This window comes from Bos indicus, chromosome 4, assembly GCF_029378745.1.
Source record: "Bos indicus isolate NIAB-ARS_2022 breed Sahiwal x Tharparkar chromosome 4, NIAB-ARS_B.indTharparkar_mat_pri_1.0, whole genome shotgun sequence".
In the NCBI taxonomy this organism is placed as follows: Eukaryota; Metazoa; Chordata; class Mammalia; order Artiodactyla; family Bovidae; genus Bos; species Bos indicus.
In genome coordinates, this window is record NC_091763.1 from 72,331,569 (window position 1) to 72,353,047 (window position 21,479).

A 21,479-nucleotide genomic window follows, 5' to 3' on the forward strand; every position below is an offset into this window, starting at 1 on the left:
GGAGGTGGGAGGGGGGTTCAGGATGGGGAGCATGTGTACACCCGTGGCGGATTCACGTTGATGTATGGTAGAACCGATACAATATTGTAAAGTAAAAATAATAATAATAAAAATTTATTTTTAAATAAAATAAAAGGAAACAAAAATAAAACTTTTATCCCAAAACACCTTAAGGGAAAACTACTATTACCTAATAGTTTAAAAATACATAGTTTAAAATACATAACAATCATGAATTCATTAACACTTAACAATAAGCTCTGAAATATTTTGAAAAATTAAAGAAAACTAGAATATATATTAACTAGAAAATATAAAAAAATCTCAAAACTTACAAAATGATCAGATAAAAAACTAAGCAAAGATACAGAAGATTAAAGCTTCAGATCACAGCTTAAGCCGTAGATCAGAAACTGCACACAAAAAACCTAGAATATATTTTTTCTGAATTTATACAGTCATGAAACATTATCTATTGTAGGCCACAAAAGAAGCCTCAATAAATGCTAATGAAATCAAATATCGTGACATTTCACTTCTTTGACCTTCATTATAAAAGTATAAGTTATATTACTTAAGTACTTGAAGAAAATAAATAAAAATCTAACTATTTTTCAGCAAAATGAACAGAAATTTAAGAATAATCTGGTGACAAAAGGGAAGAATAGAAAGGGAGACAAACCAGATTTGGCAAAAAGTCTTTTAAGATTAAATTTTAAAAAGAAGTTTTAAAATGATCTTGGTTGCCAATCCTTTAACTCTGTACCAGTTAATGAGAAGAAATAAACTATTACAGAGTAAAGCTGCACTGTTGCTGCTGCTAAGTCCCTTCAGTTGTGTCCCATTCTGTGCGACCACAGAGACGGCAGCCCACCAGGCTCCCCCATCCCTGGGATTCTCCAGGCAACAACACTGGAGTGGGTTGCCATTTCCTTCTCCAATGCATTAAAGCGAAAAGTGAAAGTGAAGTTGCTCAGTCATGTCCGACTCTTAGCGACCCCATGGACTGCAGCCCACCAGGCTCCTCCATCCATGGGATTTTCCAGGCAAGAGTACTGGACTGGGGTGCCACTGCGTTCTCCAGAATCATGTCTAAGGCCAGTCAATTTTCCCCATGCCATTTTGCTGGTAGCATCTGTTTTGCTATTCCCCTTAGAGCATCTCTGGTATAGTAAACAAACCTCTGTTGGTTATAGTAAACACAGTTTACCCAATCAACATTTTTATTACTGGTGGACCACCAGAATAATACCTACTCGAACCCTGCTGCTATTTGGTTTCTAGCTTTGGATTCATTAGGAATACCTACAGGGACCCCAATAAAATAAATATATATGGATCAAATGACCCACCTGGGGCAAGAGTGTTCCTTTTGGCTCTATGGTTAGTCTGCTTAAGAGATGGATCCGAGTGTCGAAATGCCAGGGTGAAAAGGATAGCCAATTTAACTAGGGTGCAAATTCCACTCCAATTGGCTGGTAGAGTCTCAAGCAATGGTCCTCCACAACACCAGATGTCTTCCCAGGCCATAGTTAATGCAGAATGGTTGTTCATTTCTCAAAGGACTGGCCTTCACTGCACCCGGACACATTCCCCAAGAATGCTAACTGTTCCCCCCACCTAGAAAGGCACGAGGTATAGTTCACATTATGGAATGGGGGTTTGACAGTCCTTGGGGGTTATGCCTAGGACGCTTCACAGTCATGAACATTAGACAGGTGAATTCTTACATCACTGTCCTTTTCTACGCAAATCTTATTTCACCATTCTGGAATAACCTATACTATTTATTCAATTCTATTTAAGAAAATGTTTCAAATAATGGCTCCAATGGTTCCTGAACCATACACAATAACAGGAAAACTACATATTAATCAAATTGCCAACATCCGCTGGATTATATAAAAAGCTAGAGAATTCCAGAAAAACATATATTTCTGCTTCAATGACTAAGCTAAAGCCTTTTGACTGTGCAGATCACAATAAACTGTGGAAAATTATCTTACAGAGATGGGAATACCAGACCACCTTACCTGCCTCCTGGGAAACATGTATGCAGGAGGTCAAGAAGCAATAGAACAGCATATGGAACTGTTCCAAATTGGGAAAGGAGTACATCAAGGCTGTATATTGGCACTCTGCTTATTTAATTTATATGCAGAGTACATCATGAGAAATGCTGGATGAAGCACAAATTGGAATCAAGATTCCTGGGAGAAATACCAGTAACCTCAGATATGCAGAAGATACCATCCTCATGGTAGAAAGCAAAGAAGAATTAAAGAGCCTCTTGATGAAGGTGAAAGAAGTAAAAAAGCTGGCTTAAAACTCAAAATTCAAAAAACTAAGATCATGGCATCCAGTCCCATCACTTCATGCATGGCAAACAGATGGGGATACAATGGAACAGTGACAAACTTTATTTTCTTGGGCTCCAAAATCACTACAGATGGTGACTGTAGTCATGAAATTAAAAGACGCTTGCTCCTTGGAAGAAAAGCTACAACAAACCTAAACAGCATATTAAATAGCAGAGACATTACTTTGCCAACAAAGGTCAGGTCCATATAGTCAAAGCTATGGTTTTTTCAGTAGCAATGTACAGATATGAGAGCTGGACAATAAAAAAGGCTGAGCACTGAAGAATCGATGCCTTTGAACTGTGGTGCTGGAGAAGACTCAATCTTGAATTGAGTCTCCCTTGGACAGCAAGGAGACCAAAACAGTCAATCCTAAAAGAAATTGGTCCTGAATATTCATTCGAAGGACTGATGTGGAAGCTGAAGCTCCAATACTTTGGCCACGTGATGCAAAGAGACAACTCATTGGAAAAGACCCTGATGCTAGGAAAGCCTGAAGGCAGGAGGAGAAGGGGATGACAGAGGATGAGATGGCTGGATGGCATCACTGACCTAATGGGACATGAGTTTGAGCAAACTCCAGGAGACAGTGAAGGAAAGGGAAGCCTGGCATGCTGGAATCCATGAGGTCGCAGAGTCAGACACGACTGAGTGACTGAACAACACCATCTTCAACCAGGTGGACAGAAAGACACAAGTGCTCGGATGTCCCTTAATAACCTTTTATCCAATTTTACAGCAAGCTTATCCCCTCCCTACAGTCCACAACAAGATAGCTAGTATTCAGCTTGGTATTAAAGATACTGTCAAAAGCAGTAAAAATTCAAAGATACATAAAATGTAGAAGAGGGTTATTCTGTTCAAATGATATAATCACATAGAAAGTTCAAAGAGTATCAACTGACAAAAACTAAAAAAGAGTTCAGCAGAGTTGCCAGAAAAACATCAATATATAAAAATCATTAGTATCCCTCTATACCATCAAAAGAACAAGGGAATTGAAAGATAGCATTCACAAAAGGAACCAAAAGTGTAAACATCTTGGAGTTAAATCAAGAAAATGCATGAGGACTTAGAGAAAAATTTTAAAAAACATTAAAAGATATAAAAGATCTCAATAAACAGAAAGAAATACTATGCTAATAGGTGGAATGATAACATGGTCGTGCTCATTCACTCCAAATTAGTCATTTCTGAAATGGTAGGATTTGACTGAAGATAAGGTTCCACAGAAAGTGAAGAGGAACTAAAAAGTCTCTTGATGAAAGTGAAAGAGGAGAGTGAAAACGTTGGCTTAAAGCTCAACATTCAGAAAACGAAGATCATGGCATCTGGTCCCATCACTTCATGGCAAATAGATGGGGAAACAGTGGAAACAGTGTCGGACTTTATGTTTTTGGGCTCCAAAATCACTGAAGATGGTGATCGCAGCCATGATATTAAAAGATGCTTACTCCTTGGAAGGAAAGTTATGACCAACCTAGATAGCATATTGAAAAGCAGAGACATTACTTTGCCAACAAAGGTCCGTTTAGTCAAGGCTATGGTTTTTCCTGTGATCATGTATGGATGTGAGAGTTGGACTGTGAAGAAGGCTGAGCGCCGAAGAACTGATGCTTTTGAACTGTGGTGTTGGAGAAGACTCTTGAGAGTCCCTTGGACTGCAAGGCAATCCAACCAGTCCATTCTGAAGGAGATCAGTCCTGGGTGTTCTTTGGAAGGAATGATGCTAAAGCTGAAACTCCAGTACTTTGGGCACCTCATGCGAAGAGTTAACTCATTGGAAAAGACCCTGATGCTGGGAGGGATTGGGTGCAGGAGGAGAAGGGGATGTCAGAGGATGAGATGGCTGGATGGCATCACTGACTCGATGGACGTGAGTCTGAGTGAACTCCAGGAGTTGGTGATGGACAGGGAGGCCTGGCATGCTGCGACTCATGGGGTCGCAGAGTCGGACATGACTGAGCGACTGAACTGAACTGACTGAAGGTTCCACAATATCTTATGAGCTACTGTACTCTATCTACAGATCTTAGAAGCCATTATCACTCAAGGATCAAGATCCCTCTCTGACATAAAGGCTTTATTAGATTTTCTGCTAGAAAAATGGCTAACCTGCTTGCTACTGCTCCTGTCTCTGTGAGTTTTCCCAATGAATGCTGCTCTAACAAGCCTTAGATGCCTGACTATTTACCTTGTTTGCAGGATACATACATACATATATATAAAAACATATTAAATATATCAATATAAAATTTTAACATCATTAAAAAGAAACTAGGATTCATCAAAGAAAAGAAAAAGTTCTGTAGCCATCAGTACTGTCTTAAGTCTAAAGACAAATGCTAATTTCAGCTCTCAAATGGTAAACATATTTTAATATATATTTAATATCTTTTAAAATTCCAACCTGCAACGTTTTTAAGCGTTTATTAAGAGATAACTCATCAACTTCCAGAATAAAAACTTCTACTGCCATGTACAGCTTCTGTTGTACTTCATTTCTTTCAGCAATCAAAATATTCCCTTCATTCTGAAGGAAGGAAAAAGGGAATAACCATCATTAATATATCAGGTGTTTTTACACACTGAACTATATGAAAAGAACTGATCTCTTAAAATTAGCAAAATTTAACATTACATTCTCCAACATAATAATATTTAAGACAAACCCCTCTCTTCTTAGATCACCAAACTGACAAAGTTTCTTTCCCTTAATTAGAAATAAGATTTAAATTCCACAATTCTGCTCTGTTAATCTTTACTTTTCCGAAACAATAAAATTTTACTTAAGAAAATTATATAAGTGTCTCTGACTAATTACATACTGCCTCCTTCCTACTCCCACTCCATGCTTAATTCCTTCATCTATTTATCTTTCAAGATTTAGTTAATCTCCAGCAGGATAAAACTTCCAATTCCCCCAAAAAGCTATGCCTGGAAACAGATATGAGAGATATCCAAGAACCTTATGCATTAGCTCTATTATAGTTCTTAATAAACTATATTAAAACCACCTATTTATATATTTGTCCTATACCCGAAGTAGAGAGAGGAATAGGATGTTTTAAATTTGTGTCTCTACTACTTGTAACAGAGGTACATACACTTAAAAGTCCAAATTTTAGAATATTCTTTTTTGTGTAAGCTGCAACCCACTCCAGTATTCCTACCTAGAAAAATCCCATGGACTGAGGAGCCTGGTAGGCTACAGTCCATGGAGTCACAAAGAGTCAGACACGACCGAGCAATTTCACTTCACTTCAACCAGACCGTTATATAACTAATTATGAAGACAAAAGAAAAGACTCTATTTCATCCAAAGTACACATGGCGGGCTTTTCTGGTGGTTCAGTGGTAAAGAATCAGTCTGTCAATGCAGGAGATGTGGATTCGATCTGGGAAGCATGCCACGGAGCAGGTAAGCCCATGTGCACAACTACTGACCCTGTTCTCTACAGCCCAGGAAGCACAACGACTAAAGCCCTGGTGCTCTATATAGCCTGTGCTCCTCAACAAGAGAAGCCACGCAATAAGAAGCCCACGCATCACAACTAGAGAGTAGCCCCCGTGTGCCAGAACTGGAGAAAAGTCTGTGTAGCAATGAAGACCCAGCACAGGCAAAAATAAATACACAAATAAAAAATGTTTTAAAAAGTACACATGGCAATCAAGTTAAAGAACTGTGCAAAATATATAAATGAAAATAACAATCTTAAGATGCAAATTAAATACAACAAGGGAAATAAAAAGACAACTTTATCTGAGGGACAATTATGCCTCTATCCTTAATAATCTACAGTAATCTACTCTTCAATCTGTCAAATGAACTTTAGGGCAATAAAGCCCAAAAGTAAGTCCTGAAATGTCAGCAGTAGTAGAGACAAATTGTTTTAAAAAAATCACATTTGTCCTACTAGAATACCAAATCTGACAGACATATAAGACCTTTTTCCCTCCGTGTCCTGAATCACTTTGCTGCTGCTGCTGCTAAATCGATTCAGTCGTGTCTGACTCTGTGCTACCCGATAGACGGCAGCCCACCAGGCTCCCCTGTCCCTGGGATTCTCCAGGCAAGAACACTGGAGTGGGTTGCCATTTCCTTCTCCAATGCATGAAAGTGAAAAGTGAAAGTGAAGTCGCTCAGTCGTGTCTGACTCTTAGCGACGCCATGGACTGCAGCCTTCCAGGCTCCTCGGTCCATGGCTTTTCTAGGCAAGAGTACTGGAGTGGGGTGCCATTGAATTTTCAAATGACAAAACAAAAGTTAAAAAGCAGTTCTTTTTCAAGTTTCATCTTACTACATGAAAATGTGAAATATTTTAATGATGGCAGTATGGTTTAAATGGAAATAGAATACACTTTGCAATCAAGACATCTGGTTTAAAATCCCAGATTAACATTTAGAAGTATGTAATCTTCAGCAATTTCCTTAAACCTTGTGGGCCTCATTTTCCTGAGGAGCAAAAATGCCCATGTTTAAAAAGTACCTATACATAAAAGTACCTATACATACGTGTTTCTAAAAGATTCAAAAATTATTACTCTGTCACCTGTTTTCGTCTATCATCAGAAGTGACCAGTAAAGGTCTAATGTGTAAAGTAACCCAAATCTAATCCCCTAACCAAATTAAATCAGAGAAGGCAATGGCACCCCACTCCAGTACTCTTGCCTGGAAAATCCCATGGACGGAGGAGCCTGGTAGGCTGCAGTCCATGGGGTCGCTAAGAGTCGGACATGACTGAGCAACTTCACTTTTACTTTTCCCTTTCCTGCATTGGAGAAGGAAATGGCAACCCACTCCAGTGTTCTTGCCTGGAGAATCCGAAGGACGGGGGAGCCTGGTGGGCTGCCGTCTATGGGGTAGCACAGAGTTGGACACGACTGAAGTGACTTAGCAGCAACCAAATTAATTATTCCTGGCATTTCCAAAGGCTTAGTTATCTTATCTACTTTTCTCATTCAGAGCCAGTTAGGCTGCCAACTGGCCAAACTAGCTATGACTAGGGAATAAGACCTTTAGGGTACAATCTTCAGAGGCAGAAACCACCAATACTTAAGATAGGACAACTCCAAACTCAAGAATAGAGCTCATAGGTACTATGGAAAGCTATGATTATTGTATCAGATATCTTATATGAAAAACATGTGGAGTTCTACTCAGCTGAGTATAACAAAGAAAATTCCCAAAGGAAACAATATTTGTACCTACACTAATTAAGAATTCACATGAAATATTCCATTCTTCATATCCCTTCCCTACCCACATATAAAGGAAAGGAAAGGAAAGTGAAGTTACTCAGTTGTGTCTGACTCTTCGTGACCCCATGGACTGTAGCCTACCAGGCTCCTCCGTCCATGGGATTTTCCAGACAAGGGTACTAGAGTGGATTGCCATTTCCTTCTCCAGGGGATCTTCCCTAACCAGGGATCGAACCTGGGTCTCCCACATTGCAGGCAGACGCTTTACCGTCTGAGCCACCAGGGAGGCACCCACATATAACCACCTTTCAAGAACAGATGATTTAGAGAGCATTTACTAGTAAGGCAGAGTCCTATACTGTAGCATAAAGCATGCCCCTCTGACCAGAAGATCCACATTAGCAGGTGTGGGAGTCATCCCAGCTTATAAGCCTCATGCCCCTCAAAAACCATTACCTCTTATAGGTATAGCTTCCAGGGTCCCTCAGGGAGTATGCCCAGTTGTTTAGTATTTGTAGTTTGCAGTTCCTCCCAATCCAGATACAATTTACCAATCAGGGATTTTATTTACCTAAACAATGTTGCCAGTAACATGACTGAAATTTCAATTTATGAAATTACTAAGGGAACAGGGAGAGGTAAATCCTCAGGCAAAAGGGGAAAAGATTTTGTTAACCCTTTTCCACAATCACTACTCATTTACCTTACCTTTCTTCTAAGGCAACAAAAGAAATCAAATTACTAATATGAAGATATTTCAAAAGTTAAAGATTTCATATAAAGTATCATTACAATATCTGCAGTCCTTCTGCTTTTTTGAAAGATATTATCTCCTTATATTCAACAGATAAAAATCATAATGGAGAAAAATTCTTGACCTACCACATTCTCACAAGTTTGAATCTTCTCCTGAGCCAGATTATATTCTGCCCAAATTAGCTCTAATTCATTCAAAGAAGCTGGGATAGTAAAGCAGTCTTCATCCAACACTTGTATAGCATCTGAAAGGTCATTTCCAAAACGAACACTGATACTGACACGTCTATTTAAAAAAAAAAAATAGCAAAAGGAAAAGATCAAGAAATGTTTAAGGTGGTGTGAGAAAAAAAATTACACAAATAGTAATGGTCTAAAGTTACTATTTACAACACTGACTATGAAAAGGTATTTTTTAAAACTATATAAAATCATAGGTAACTTTGATACAAACCTTTGACTAAAAATACATTTCACTGGGAAAAAATTAAATATTTATAAAGACAGCTTCAAAAGTCTGCAGAATTAAAATGATATAAAATTAGATTTGTAAATACTTCTTTTAAAATGTTATATTTAAGCCAATTTTATCAAGATGAAGGCACAGAGTCCTTGGACCTTAATAAGCAGACCAGCATTTGCATAATCTTAAAAAAAATCCCAAAAAATCCCAACAAAGCAATCAGAGAGGCCAATTAGGAAAACCAACACGGCTCACTCACCATTTTATTTGTTTTAGCTTCCAACCGGACTTCCACCATTCTAATAGCATACTATTTCCTCAAATACAGGTTAAAATATACTGAACTGTTCTGGTCTAAAGTCTGTCTCACAGCTTTGCCAGTGTAGTCACTTTGGCTGTGCATTAAAAGTTGATTAACCTCTAGAGAGACCAAATTACTCAAACTCTTTAAAACCTATAAACCAGACGATGACTGACAGATTTATACTGGAAAATACAGATTCCCACTGGACAAAAGATGAACACATAGTGTTAATTGAGAGCAACGTCTTAGTGTTTCCAAGTACATGAGGAAATGAATTACTGCACAGCAGTTTTATGCACAGCACAAAAAGAGAACTAGACTGTTGTGAGAACTATTTTTTCCACATTCCCTAACCAACAATAAAGGTGGAAAATTATCCCTAAGCAACAATAAAGCAATTATCTATAAAGTAAAATACTTACATAATTCACATATAGAATCTGAGACATGCTGATTAAACTGTATGAGACTTGCTAACCAACTGCTTTTCTTCTGACTCCATGAAGATCATTTTTCTTGTAATTTAGGAAGACTACTTTTGTCTTTCTTTAGACAGAGTATCAGAGAAGGCAATGGCATCCCACTCCAGTACTCTTGCCTGGAAAATCCCATGGACGGAGGAGCCTGGTAGGCTGAAGTCCATGGTGTCGCTAGGAGTCGGACACGACTGAGCGACTTCACTTTTACTTTTCCCTTTCCTGCATTGGAGAAGGAAATGGCAACCCACTCCAGTGTTCTTGCCTGGAGAATCCCAGGGACGGGGGAGCCTGGTGGGCTGCCGTCTATGGGGTCGCACAGAGTTGGACACGACTGAAGCAACTTAGCAGCAGCAGCAGCAGACAGAGTATAATTAAATAATTTGGATTACTGAAATCTATAATAGTTTCTGTATAGGACTGAAAATAACCCCAAGCAAAACAATGGGACCTAGTAGTTTCCCATCAAACTATTATTTAGAAGCTGTGTTGACTTTTTAATTCCATTCTCACATATAACTTGAGATACTATCATCCCACACGGTGACAACAGAACACTATAAAAACAGTATAAAATTTGTCTCAGGAGTAACTATCTTTAGTTTCCGTCTTTAAAATAATGAAAATACAAAGAATAAGTTTCAAAGTAAATATGAAGTGGGAGGGGACATGGGTAAACCTATGGCTGATTCATGTTGATGTTTGGTAGAAACCAATGCTATAACTGAACAGCTATATATATGCGTGTATATATATATATATATATATATATATATATATATATATATAGAAAGAGAGAGAGTGTAAAACAGGAATAAAACCATCAAGGGTCCCCACTAAAATAATTAATTTTAAAAAAGAAAAAGCAAAAATGAAAGGCAAAGAAATTAAACAAAGCACAAACTAATCAGCATTGTTTTAAACCATCTTCCTCAAAAATTCACTTTTACCTACCTAATTTCTTTCAGTATTTCAACCTTAGCTGCCAGATTTTTCATTCTGGTACCTATACAAGTCTTCACAGTGCTTTCCAAACGTTTAGTCAAATCCATGGTAGTTGCTTTCTCTTGCTGAAGCAAAGAACAAACATATCTTAGTCAGACCCACATAGGAAACTGTATTTCTACTGTTATTTAAACAACTTTTAGGTGTAACTAAAATTTTAAAGGATTTATGCGGCAGTGTTCCCTGAAGAATGCCACATATGAATTCAAGGGTTGGAGATTGAGTTCAACTACCAATGGTCAATGACTTAACCAGGCCCAAGTAATGAAACCTTGATTTTAAAAAACTCAGAATGATGAGGTCTGGGGGAAGCTTCCAGACTGGTGAACAAATCCATGTGCTGGAAGAGTGACTGGTCCAGAGAATCCTCCAAACGATCTCCATCTCCACTCCCATCATAACTTCCCCTTTGCGTCTCTTCTTGTATTTGCCTGTTTATGAATTGTATCCTTTATAATAAAACTGTCATCGTAAGTACAGCACTTTCATGAGTCCTGACAGTTGTTACTGAATTACTGAATTGAGAGCAAGGTGTGGAAGTGGGTCATAGGAAGTCTTAAACTGATAGAAAAAAGTGTGGGTAGCCTGGGACCTGATTTGTGGCTAGTGCTTAAATTGAGCTAAGTCTTGAGGGACTTAATCCTTGTGGAGTCTGAGATAACTCTTGGCATTTAGTGTCAAAAATTAACTGTAGGCCATTCAGTTGATGTTAGAGGAATGGCAACTCGTGTTGGGGTAACATATTTGGTATTAGAAAAAGTTATACATTTGAAGACTATACAGTATTCTGGGGGGAGGGGGAGAACTGCCCTGAATCTGAGCAAACCTTGATACTTAACTATCATAAAAGGAAATACATGGAGATATAGCAGCCTGTTAAACAACAAAAGGATGCAGATGAAGCACTTTAAGAGATTTATTGAGCAAAATGGAATGTATAGGCCTAACTGGAAATCTGACTGGAAGAAACCAAACATAAAATGATATTCATGGAACAACAGGGGAAATCTGAACACTGGATATTAAATGATATTATGGGCTTCCCTGGTCGCTCAGCTGGCAAAGAATCCTCCTGCAATGCAGGAGACCTGGGTTCAATCCCTGGATTGGGACAATCCCCTAGAGAAGGAAAAGGCTACCCACTCTAGTATTCTGGTTTGGAGAATTCCATGAACTGTATAGTCCATGGGGTCACAAAGAGTCGGACACAACTGAGTGACTTTCACTTAGTGTGAACATAAATTAGTGAACTTAGTGAAAGGATTATTACTAATTTTTAAATGTAATTGTATTATGGTTATGTCTCTTTTCAATTTCTTTTCTGTTAGAGATACATAATACATTAAAGCATGTACATTAAACTATTATGAATGGGATTTGTTTTGAAATTACTAGGAGGCATAGATTTTTTTAAAAGACTATCTATTTAATAATTGTAAAAACTGGGTGATGGATACATAGTACTAATTATTCAATTCTCTTTTTAAAATGTTTGAATATTTCCAGAGTTAAAAAAATTTAAAGGACATAAAAGGAAATATAAATGAGAAATTATTAATTTTTCAAACATCCAATGAAATTCAAAGATTAGTTTGTAGCATAAGAAAAAATTTCATCTATAAACAAGTATGAAGAAAGAGAGAATACCAAGAGTAGGGAGAAGAAGGGGAGGTAAGAAAAGGAGACAGAAAAGTATAAAGACAAATAAGAACAAATTAGAGCTTCCCTGGTGATCAGGTAGTTAAGAATCCACCTGCCAATGCAGGGCACATGGGCTGGCTCCCTGGTCCATGAAGATCCCACATGCCTCAGAGCAACTAAGACCACGCACCACAATTACTGAAGCCTGTGCACCTAGAGCCCATGCTCAGAAACAAGAGAAGTCACTGCAATGAGAAGTCTGTGCATCGTCAGCTAGAGAGTAGCCCCACTCCTCACAACTACAGAAAGCCTGTGCACAGCAATGAAGATCCCAATGCAGTCAAAAATAAATAAATGAATAAATTTTTGTTTAAAAAATAAGAGTAAATGAACACAATTTCCCAGTTGATCATTCTTTATCTTAAGCCACTGAAACATACCATACCTGCAGCTCCTGGGCAGTCTGTTCGACTTTCAATTCTAATGCCTTGCACCTTTCAAGAAGAACCTCCTTCTCTGTTTTAAGTTTTTCATTTTCTTCAATCAGTTTCTGGTCCTGCTTAATTTTTGCCAGGCTGACATTAGACCCTAAATTAAAGTCACCAACAGCCAAATTTTCCCTATTAAAAACAAATTCACTCATTTTAAAAACCAAATTGTTTTAAGTGTGACAGAGATCAAAACTTAAAATTTGGCTTTTCATACCATAATAAATATATATATATATATATATATATATGTGTGTGTGTGTGTGTGTGTGTATCTATATAAAGTTAATTTTAGAAACTAATCTGATCTTTACCCAGTTTCAACATTAGAAAGCATTTTAATGCAAACTAGATTTTATAGCTGAAGTCATACTTCAAAAATAATGCCTCCTAATCTCAGATAAATCATATTCCAACTTTTTCATATCAGTATCAACTCCAGCAAAGATAGTAAAAACCATTTCTGTATCAGTTTCTTCCAGTCTCTCATTACTCCCACTCCATTTAACCGTTTAGTTCCTAAAGCACTGATAAGATCCCAACAAAAAGCTTATTACCCATTACACAGTATCATGGGCTGGATCATGACACAGAAGTAAAAGGATGGTTTTGTACTTTTAAAAATCAAATCTGGCTTTCTGCTTCAAGTTTGTAACTAAAAATTATCTAAAAAGTGAACATTTTTGTTATAATCAAATTCCATCAGAGTAAATTTTTACAGGAAGAAAAAAGAGCCTCTCTTTTGTTAAAGAGAAAAGGCAATTCCCTAAGACTCATTAAAATATTCTCAGAGCCATAGGAAAAACTTCAAAGTTTATCTGAAATTCTGTCTCTTGCCTGAGTAATTTAGATTTAGGGGTAGATTTTTATGATAAATGTATTCAAAAGACTTGGAAAGAAGAGCTGGTATGTAAACTTCAAACAATTCAGAAATGATTTTTCTTTCAAAATGGCTTTTAATTAAAATATCCCTGTTAAAGAGGAATATTTTTTTTTCAGTGTGTTAGAGAGGAATACCTGTTTGAGAAAAACAGACATAATCAGTATTATCCCTCAAAATCACAGACATAGTTGAGGACTCTAAAAACATAAGCCTTGACTACTATGACAAGAGCTTCTAACATAAATCAAAAATTAGGTAAGACTAAAAATCCCACTACAATCTTACTTTGGAAATGTCACATTATTTCCTGCATCATTTTCATTCTTCAAGTCAAGACACATTCTCCCACTTAAGCGCCCCTTTGGCCGGGTGAAGTTTGATTGGCTTGATCTATGCCCCCACAAAGGAATGGGGCTTTTGAGGTTCCTGAGGACAAGCTGACCAGGATCTGATTTTTTTTCCTCACAGATATTAGTGCTGGAAGTGAGTCTGCATTTTTCTGCAAATCCTTTCTTAGCCACCTCTTCCCCAATATCTACATTGCCATACTCAGCCTGAGCAATTATTGTTCCATCTTGATAGGTAGCTTTAATTCTCATTTTAATTTCCTTTTCAAAAATCAAGCTCCCCAAAAAGGTTCTGCCCTAAGAAAGATAAGAAAAAAGAAGACATTAACCATCTATACCAACATGTTTTCCTTCACTTATTTTTTCTATTAATATCTAGTTTTTCCAATGATCATTATTTCTTCATTCTGAAATCTCTACAGAAGTGGTTTTACCTTGTTGGCTAAATACAAATATACTTCCTCATGTGTATACTATACTCCAATTACATACTTGATAAATCCTTTCCAGAAGAAGAGCTAAGACCTGTACAGGAATCTATATTTATACATTTTTTTAAAGTGTACCAATTAAATACCCTAGAATAATCTCTTTAAATCAAGCAGATTCTGTTGACCATTTTGGTCCTAACTAAATATAAAGGTGTGCTGAGGAGTTACAGCATATAAAAATGAAATCTGGTATCTAGGAAAAATGGGAAAATGTAGAAGCAGTGACAGATTTTCTTTTCTTGGGCTCTAAGACACTATGGATGGTGACTGCAGCCATGAAATTAGGAGATCCTTGCTTCTTGGAAGGAAAGCTATGACAAACCTAGACAGTGTATTAAAAAGCAGAGACATCACTGTGCTAACAAAGGTCTGTAAAGTCAAAGCTATGGTCTTTCTAGTAGTCATGTACACATCTGAGAGCTGGACCATAAAGAAGGCTGACAGCTGAAGAATTGATGCTTTTGAGTTGCGATGCTAGAGAAGACCCTTGGGGATCTCCTGGACTGCAAGGAGATCAAACCAGTTGTAAAGGAAATAAATCCTGAATATTCACTGGAAGGATTGACACTGAAGCTAAAGTTGCAATACTTTGGTTACCTAATGCAAATAGCCGACACACTGAAAAAAACCCTGGTGCTGGGAAAGACTGAAGGCAAAAGAAGATGGTGGCAGAGGATGAGATGGTTAGACAGCATCACTTGACTCAAAAGACATGAATTTGAGCAAACTCTGGGAAATAGTGAACAGGGAAGCCCATGAGGTCACAGAGTTGGACACGACTTGGTAATCGAACAACAACACAGTTCTAGGTACAGAAATGTTTCTTATAAGTAACTACAGTGCAGACAAAGCTACACCCAGTGACCTAAAAGATACTAAAAACTGAACAAAAGAGAGGCAAAGAGAAGGTTTTCAAATTTTATTGTTCCTGCTAGTACTGATTATTTTCACATAAGTCATCTGAGCTGCTGAATATAAAATACATATCTGATTACTTTGCAGTGTAACATTCCTTCAATAGCAGTATCAGTTACCAAAAGCATACCATTTTTGCAGATTTAAAAGGAGATAGGATTCCTGTTAAGACTACCACTGAAATTATGAGGTCTTCCAGAATAAGGTTGCTAACCTAAAATTTAATGGAAATGAATACAAACTGGAATCTAGATTAACAGAGATGTCACTGCCAATTACTATGTTGAACAGTGTGAGCCTCTGCCAAGAAGATAAAATTTGATTAATTTACAACTCTTGCTTATTTCAAATTTGTGATATTTATGGCCACAGCTAAAGATCACTTTTATTTTATAAATATTTTCTCAAAAGCAAAAGATAACAATAATTATATGCATCAGTCTCTCAATAATAAGAGACTATTTGAAGCTTTCTCATCAGAAGAAACTATTTACATTTATTATATAAGTGTATACACACAAACACCAGTCTTATCTGATCTATAATGTGTATTCTAGCAAAGATGAGCACAAATATATAATTGCTTCTGAATTATTCCATCATTTCACATTTTTCACTAATTTATACAAGCTTTCATATTATAGAAAATTAATGGATTTTAACCAGACGTTTTTTTTTTTTTTTCCGAGCACATAGTTTTCTTTCCGTTAACAAAAATATTTTAAATCTGTGACTTGCCTGATCAAACTGGGTAACTTCTTGGCTAGAAGGAATCTGTAGTCCCCAAAGTCTATACTTTTTGGCAACACTAGAAAATTGCAGATCCAAAGGAATCTCTACTATATCCGATCGATTCAGAATTTCTGTATTTCCATAGTCAATATATCTCACCAGACACTGGAAAATAATCAGATAAATACTAATACAGAACTTAAATATCTCAAAAAAATCATATATTTGCTGTTTTTTGTCAATTACCTGTAAATCATGATAGCATTTTACCTGAAATTGTCTAAATGCATTCAGAAACAAGAGCTCCAACAATATCCTCAAAATACAGAAAACCCATAGTCCATGAGATCCCAGGGATTTTCCTATTTGGTACTAGTTCAACTAGTACCAAACAGTACTATTTCCAACAGTACCATTTCTCATTTTGATTTTTTTAAACAATGGTATTTAAATAAATATAAGTCTATGAAACTTATGACTCTCTTCTATCTCTAATGTTAAAGTTAAAATCAATCAACATTCTTAAATTCAAGTTGGAAAAAATAAAATCTTAAAAGGCAAAGTTTTATGAAACTTTCTTTGATAAACTTAACTCCAGCTATTAGACCTTTGAAATGAATCAAATTCACCCTTTCCTCCAGCTCTGTATCTATAAAAGGTAAAAAAGATAAATAGTTTATCACAAGGTCAAAAGCCATTTCGCCCTTAATTTTAAAAGTTAAAGCCAAATCAAAGCAAACACAAAATATCATTTCCAGTTGTCAAACTGTGGGGAACAGGTCTGTTTTACTAAGATAAATCATTACCTATAACAATAATAAATCACGAGATTTTAAAAATACATTTGGAACATTACTCAAAGTGTTTCATCTTACTTTATTGCACCAAGAACAATATTTACAAAATATTATATAAAATATTTTTAAGTCCAAGAAAGCAGACATTTTAAAAAAATAGTAAAAGAAACCCTATAGAGATGCTTTTACACAGCCTGAGATGTTCAATTGCTATTTAGAATCCTATCTCCACAAATTTTCTTAAAAATATTCCGTAATTTCACAATATAAAAGACAAAATAGCTAAATGCAAAGAAAATTCATCACATTTAACCAAGGCACAAGAAAGAGGCAAGCAAATCTTCACTATTAACAACATGCATGTCTACTAAGTAAAATATAAACATAATTTCAGAATCAAATGTTCTTTTTCTACTCAATCTTAACAGAATAAACTTTAACTTACTCAGCAAGACTCAAACATAACTATTAAGAACTAAAATACAAAGAACCACTGGCCACCAAAAATAATACACAAATTAGGTAATCTATTCTTTGATAATCTGGGGTGATTATACGACAACTTAAAATCAGAAGAATATTTCTGAATCTAACTTTGACTTTTGTAAGCACTTCATTTCTTTTGTTTTTTGAGGGAAGGGGAAATGTATGCTTTAGTCAATTCATATGTTATTCAACCATATTTTAAAATTTATTTATTTTAATTGGAGGCTAATTACTTTATAATATTGTAGTGGTATTCAACCATATTTTATACTACTATGAATAAGCAATGAAAGGCTAAATAAGCACCAAAGTTTGGACTGAAAATAAATATTCCTCATGGCAAAAAAAGTTGAACACTCATTCTTGCCTTTTCATCGTTGATGACTTTCAGTACTTGGCATCTGTACCAACATTTATCTTCAGAAAATAATCCACCATAAATCTACAGACAGAAAAAGAAAGCAAAATTATTTGGCATTTTAATGAATAGTAATGCTAAGTAGATCAGGTCATTTACTAAGCACTTTATGTATAATAACTTATTTTATTCTCACAACCCTATGAGGCAGGTACTTTGTTTTCACCATTACATGCCCCAATGGTAAAGATGGTAAAGAATCTGCCTGCAATACAAGACACCCAGCTTTGACCTCTGGGTCAGGAAGATCCCCTGGAGAAGAGAATCCCAACCCACTCCAGTATTCTTGCCTGGAGAATCCCATTGACAGAGAAGTCTGGCAGACTACAGTTCATAGGGTCGCAAAGAGTTGGACAAGACTCAGCAACTAGTATTTTCACTTTCATACACTGAAATACTGCATAGGTTGAAAAAGAACAAACATACAATAATCTGGATAAATCTCAGAAATTATGTTTGAACAAAAGAAGCCATACATACACAAAAGAGTATACATATTGTACAATTTAAGAGTAGGCAAATGAACCTATGGTGAGAGAAGTCAGAATAATGGTTACCTCTGTTAAAGGACTACTGACTAAGAACTGACTGAGAGGGGCCTGAGTGAATTTTCTAAGCTGACAGAATTGTATCTTGATTTGGGTGGTGATCACATAGATGCATACATATGAAAAATTCATTAAGCTGTGTACTTAAAAGATATATACTGCATTGTAAATTATGTCAATTAAAAAATACATGCACATATGTATATTGTCAAACTGTTCTCCATAAACATATCTCTTATAAATTTTTGTGAATCAGGGTCAAGGACAAGGATTCTATTCTGTTCGCCACCATTCTATTCTGTTCACCACTGTGTTAAGTACCAGTGTTTAACACAGTGCCTGGTAGATAGCAGATAGTTCATAGGTATCTTTGAAAAAATAAATTAATAATGACTGTAGTCTATACAAATTCTAAAAATGTGCCTCTTTCTTCAAATATAACAAAAATTCCAAAATCTATAAAATCTAAGATCAGTAAAGCTAATAGAAAAGATGGAATAATTGTATCCAAGAACATGGCTCACCTTCTTTGGATCAAGATTCCCAAACACTGAATTGGCAAGGGGACAGACTTCAGACAGTGAACAACCAATCTTCATAATATCCTTATTTCTATTGATACTCTAGAAGGAAGGGCAGACATAAAGTCAGTAAAGTATTATTAATATTTTCAATGTTATGCAAACAAGGGTTCTACTATGCATGATACTTAAAAGGTTTTGGAGCATTAGAAATTAAATAAATTCTCACATCATTACTTTCCATCATTCGAATGAGTTCTTTACTAGAAATGGAACTAGGCTATAGAAAATTTTTACCTCCCAATGAGTTCAAATTACATGGAATTCAAAACTAGATACTAAATATTATTAATATTATATGAAGAGATAACTTTGTCTCTGGATTTTACTTTAGATCAAATCCTAATTGCTCAAAAGAGGTACCATATTTTAGTCAAGTGACATGGGTCTTCTCACATATTTGTTGCTGCATAAAGGAAAAAAATGTAAAACTGATTTCAAAATGTATAGGTTCCTCTGTACAAAAACACGGTTATCTACTTAGTAAATTTATTTCTCACAGGGGCATGGGTTAACGATTTTGAAACTACTTTAGACATATACGAGGATTGAACAAATAAATAAATATATTGTATATAATGAAAGCAGGCAGAAAGAAATTACAAATAAGGAAGGCAGGCTAGAATGAACCTGCAATGTTAGATTACAATTGCAAAGTATCAATATGAATTCATGTATATATACATACATATGTACGCAAGCACACATATGTTTATGTGTGAATATATGTATATATGAAAGAAATACACACAGATATAGATATGCACATGTGTTAGTTATATGTATTTGTATTTTTGTATTATATTGATAAATATATTTCCTAGGTCTGTCTGCTAAGAGCAACTAGAAGCAATAATACTCAAGTAGTGATAAGCACACCTAGTACCCCGATCTTGATTTCTAAACACCATTCTCTGATAAAAGGAACAAGATTTCTCTGGAGAGTGGGTCATTCCAGGGCTAAGACAGGGAAATAAATGATGATCCTGTAATATCTGGTGATGCCAAAAAGTAAAGAAATATTCAAAAAAAGAATGGGTGCAGCTTAAATGATACAGCAGTCAATGTGAACAATCTCCTAACGGCCAAAGCTGGAACAATGTAAGCAACAAAATAAATGACAGTACTAGATTATAACCCACAGGTGTATATTAATATAAATAACTGACTAAACAAATAAAAGGTGGTGAGGAAACAACTCTTCCTTAATGAGTAATTCCAATTAATAAATGCAGAAGGAATGAGGAAAATAGAAAATCATCATCAAAGACCATAGTCATAAATAAAATATCCGCGGGTAAAAAGTTTAAGAAAAACAAGATTAGATAGTCTCAATGTATCTTCTTCTAAAACACTCGTTACTTACAGAAGGAAAAATAGTAACTTTACAATTAAGACACGTAGCAGTTATCCCCTTAACCAAGTGGATCAAGGTTAATATCACCAATAAAGAAATATCTTAGTATTGTAAGTTCTCTATATGATGTAATTCCAGTACCTCATACTGCAGTATGTACTGCAGTGCTACAGTCGCTTCTGTAGTACTACTGCCAATTTGTTTACGAGAAACCATAAACAAATACAAAATGAGGGATCCTCTATAAAATAACTAACCAGTACTCATTACAAATGTCAAAATCATGAAAGATAAAAGTATGAAAGAACTACCAAATGTTGGATGAGACTAAGGATACATGACAACTAAATAAAATGTGAGATCTTGAGGCAGATCCTGGAATAGAAACAAAAGGAAATAAGAAAAAAACTGGTGGAATTTGAATTAGGGCTGTACTTAAGAGTTACTAGGACTGTACCATGGTCAATTTCCTGACTGTGACCACTGTACTATGGATATGTAAAATGTTAGAAACAAGGAAAGCTAGGTGAAGGGTATAATATTGAAAATAATTTTACAACTTTCCTGTAAGTATAAAGTTATTTCAAAGTACTGTTAAATACGTATGTTCTTTAAAAATATATCAATAACACAGTCAATAAGGCTAGAAAGAATATGATTATCTTCGATAAATGAAAACAAACTCTGAGTTTCTATGCACAGTAAAAATGTGAAGTGAATTCAAACTGACTCCAAAACACACTGGAATCAGTCTTTAATACTCCCCAGGAATGAGCTCTCTGAAGTTCAGAATACACCAAAACATTTTACATGATTAGATTTTGTAGGTATATGGACTAGCATAAATGAAAGCTCTTTGTTCAAATGTCAAATACTTAAGATTCCTCCAATGGCTACTCAGCAAACTAGGCCTACCGAAATTTTTGAAGTGTTCTCATGTAAGTGGCTTAAAAGGCAGAAAATCCAAAGTGGTAGAAAAAGAGAGAATACATGTGAGCAGATCTTCATCTTGACCTGCCTCCATATGTTTCTAAGTCTCTATATACTCTTCATCTACAGCCTATCAAAGCCCTAATCAAATGCTATAATTAGCTTTTTTTCTGCTATATTCTTTCTGTAGAATTACTGTTTTATCGTTGCCTTTTCTGTTACACAGAATGTACACATCAGGTGTTAAAAAGTACAATACATCTTACAACTGAGCAGGGGAGGAAATCACACTGAAAAT

General features: G+C 35.8%; 1 protein-coding gene and 1 non-coding gene across 5 annotated transcripts in view; both read right to left on the minus strand.

The window, feature by feature from the left end:
- Positions 1 to 21,479, minus strand: part of STK31 (serine/threonine kinase 31) — an 85,431-nt gene that overhangs the window by 43,949 nt on the left and 20,003 nt on the right. For all 4 annotated transcript variants that reach the window (XM_070787944.1, XM_070787943.1, XM_070787941.1 and 1 more), the window contains exons 4-11: positions 18,838 to 18,936; positions 17,715 to 17,789; positions 16,071 to 16,229; positions 13,865 to 14,223; positions 12,654 to 12,828; positions 10,517 to 10,632; positions 8,446 to 8,605; positions 4,771 to 4,893 (exon numbers count right to left, since the gene is read on the minus strand). In XM_070787944.1, the coding sequence (XP_070644045.1) occupies positions 4,771 to 4,893; positions 8,446 to 8,605; positions 10,517 to 10,632; positions 12,654 to 12,828; positions 13,865 to 14,223; positions 16,071 to 16,229; positions 17,715 to 17,789; positions 18,838 to 18,936 (1,266 nt within the window). The remainder of the gene's footprint in view (positions 1 to 4,770; positions 4,894 to 8,445; positions 8,606 to 10,516; positions 10,633 to 12,653; positions 12,829 to 13,864; positions 14,224 to 16,070; positions 16,230 to 17,714; positions 17,790 to 18,837; positions 18,937 to 21,479) is intronic.
- TRNAC-GCA (transfer RNA cysteine (anticodon GCA)) lies at positions 7,778 to 7,849 on the minus strand. Its single transcript has one exon. It is a non-coding gene; the product is annotated as a tRNA-Cys (tRNA).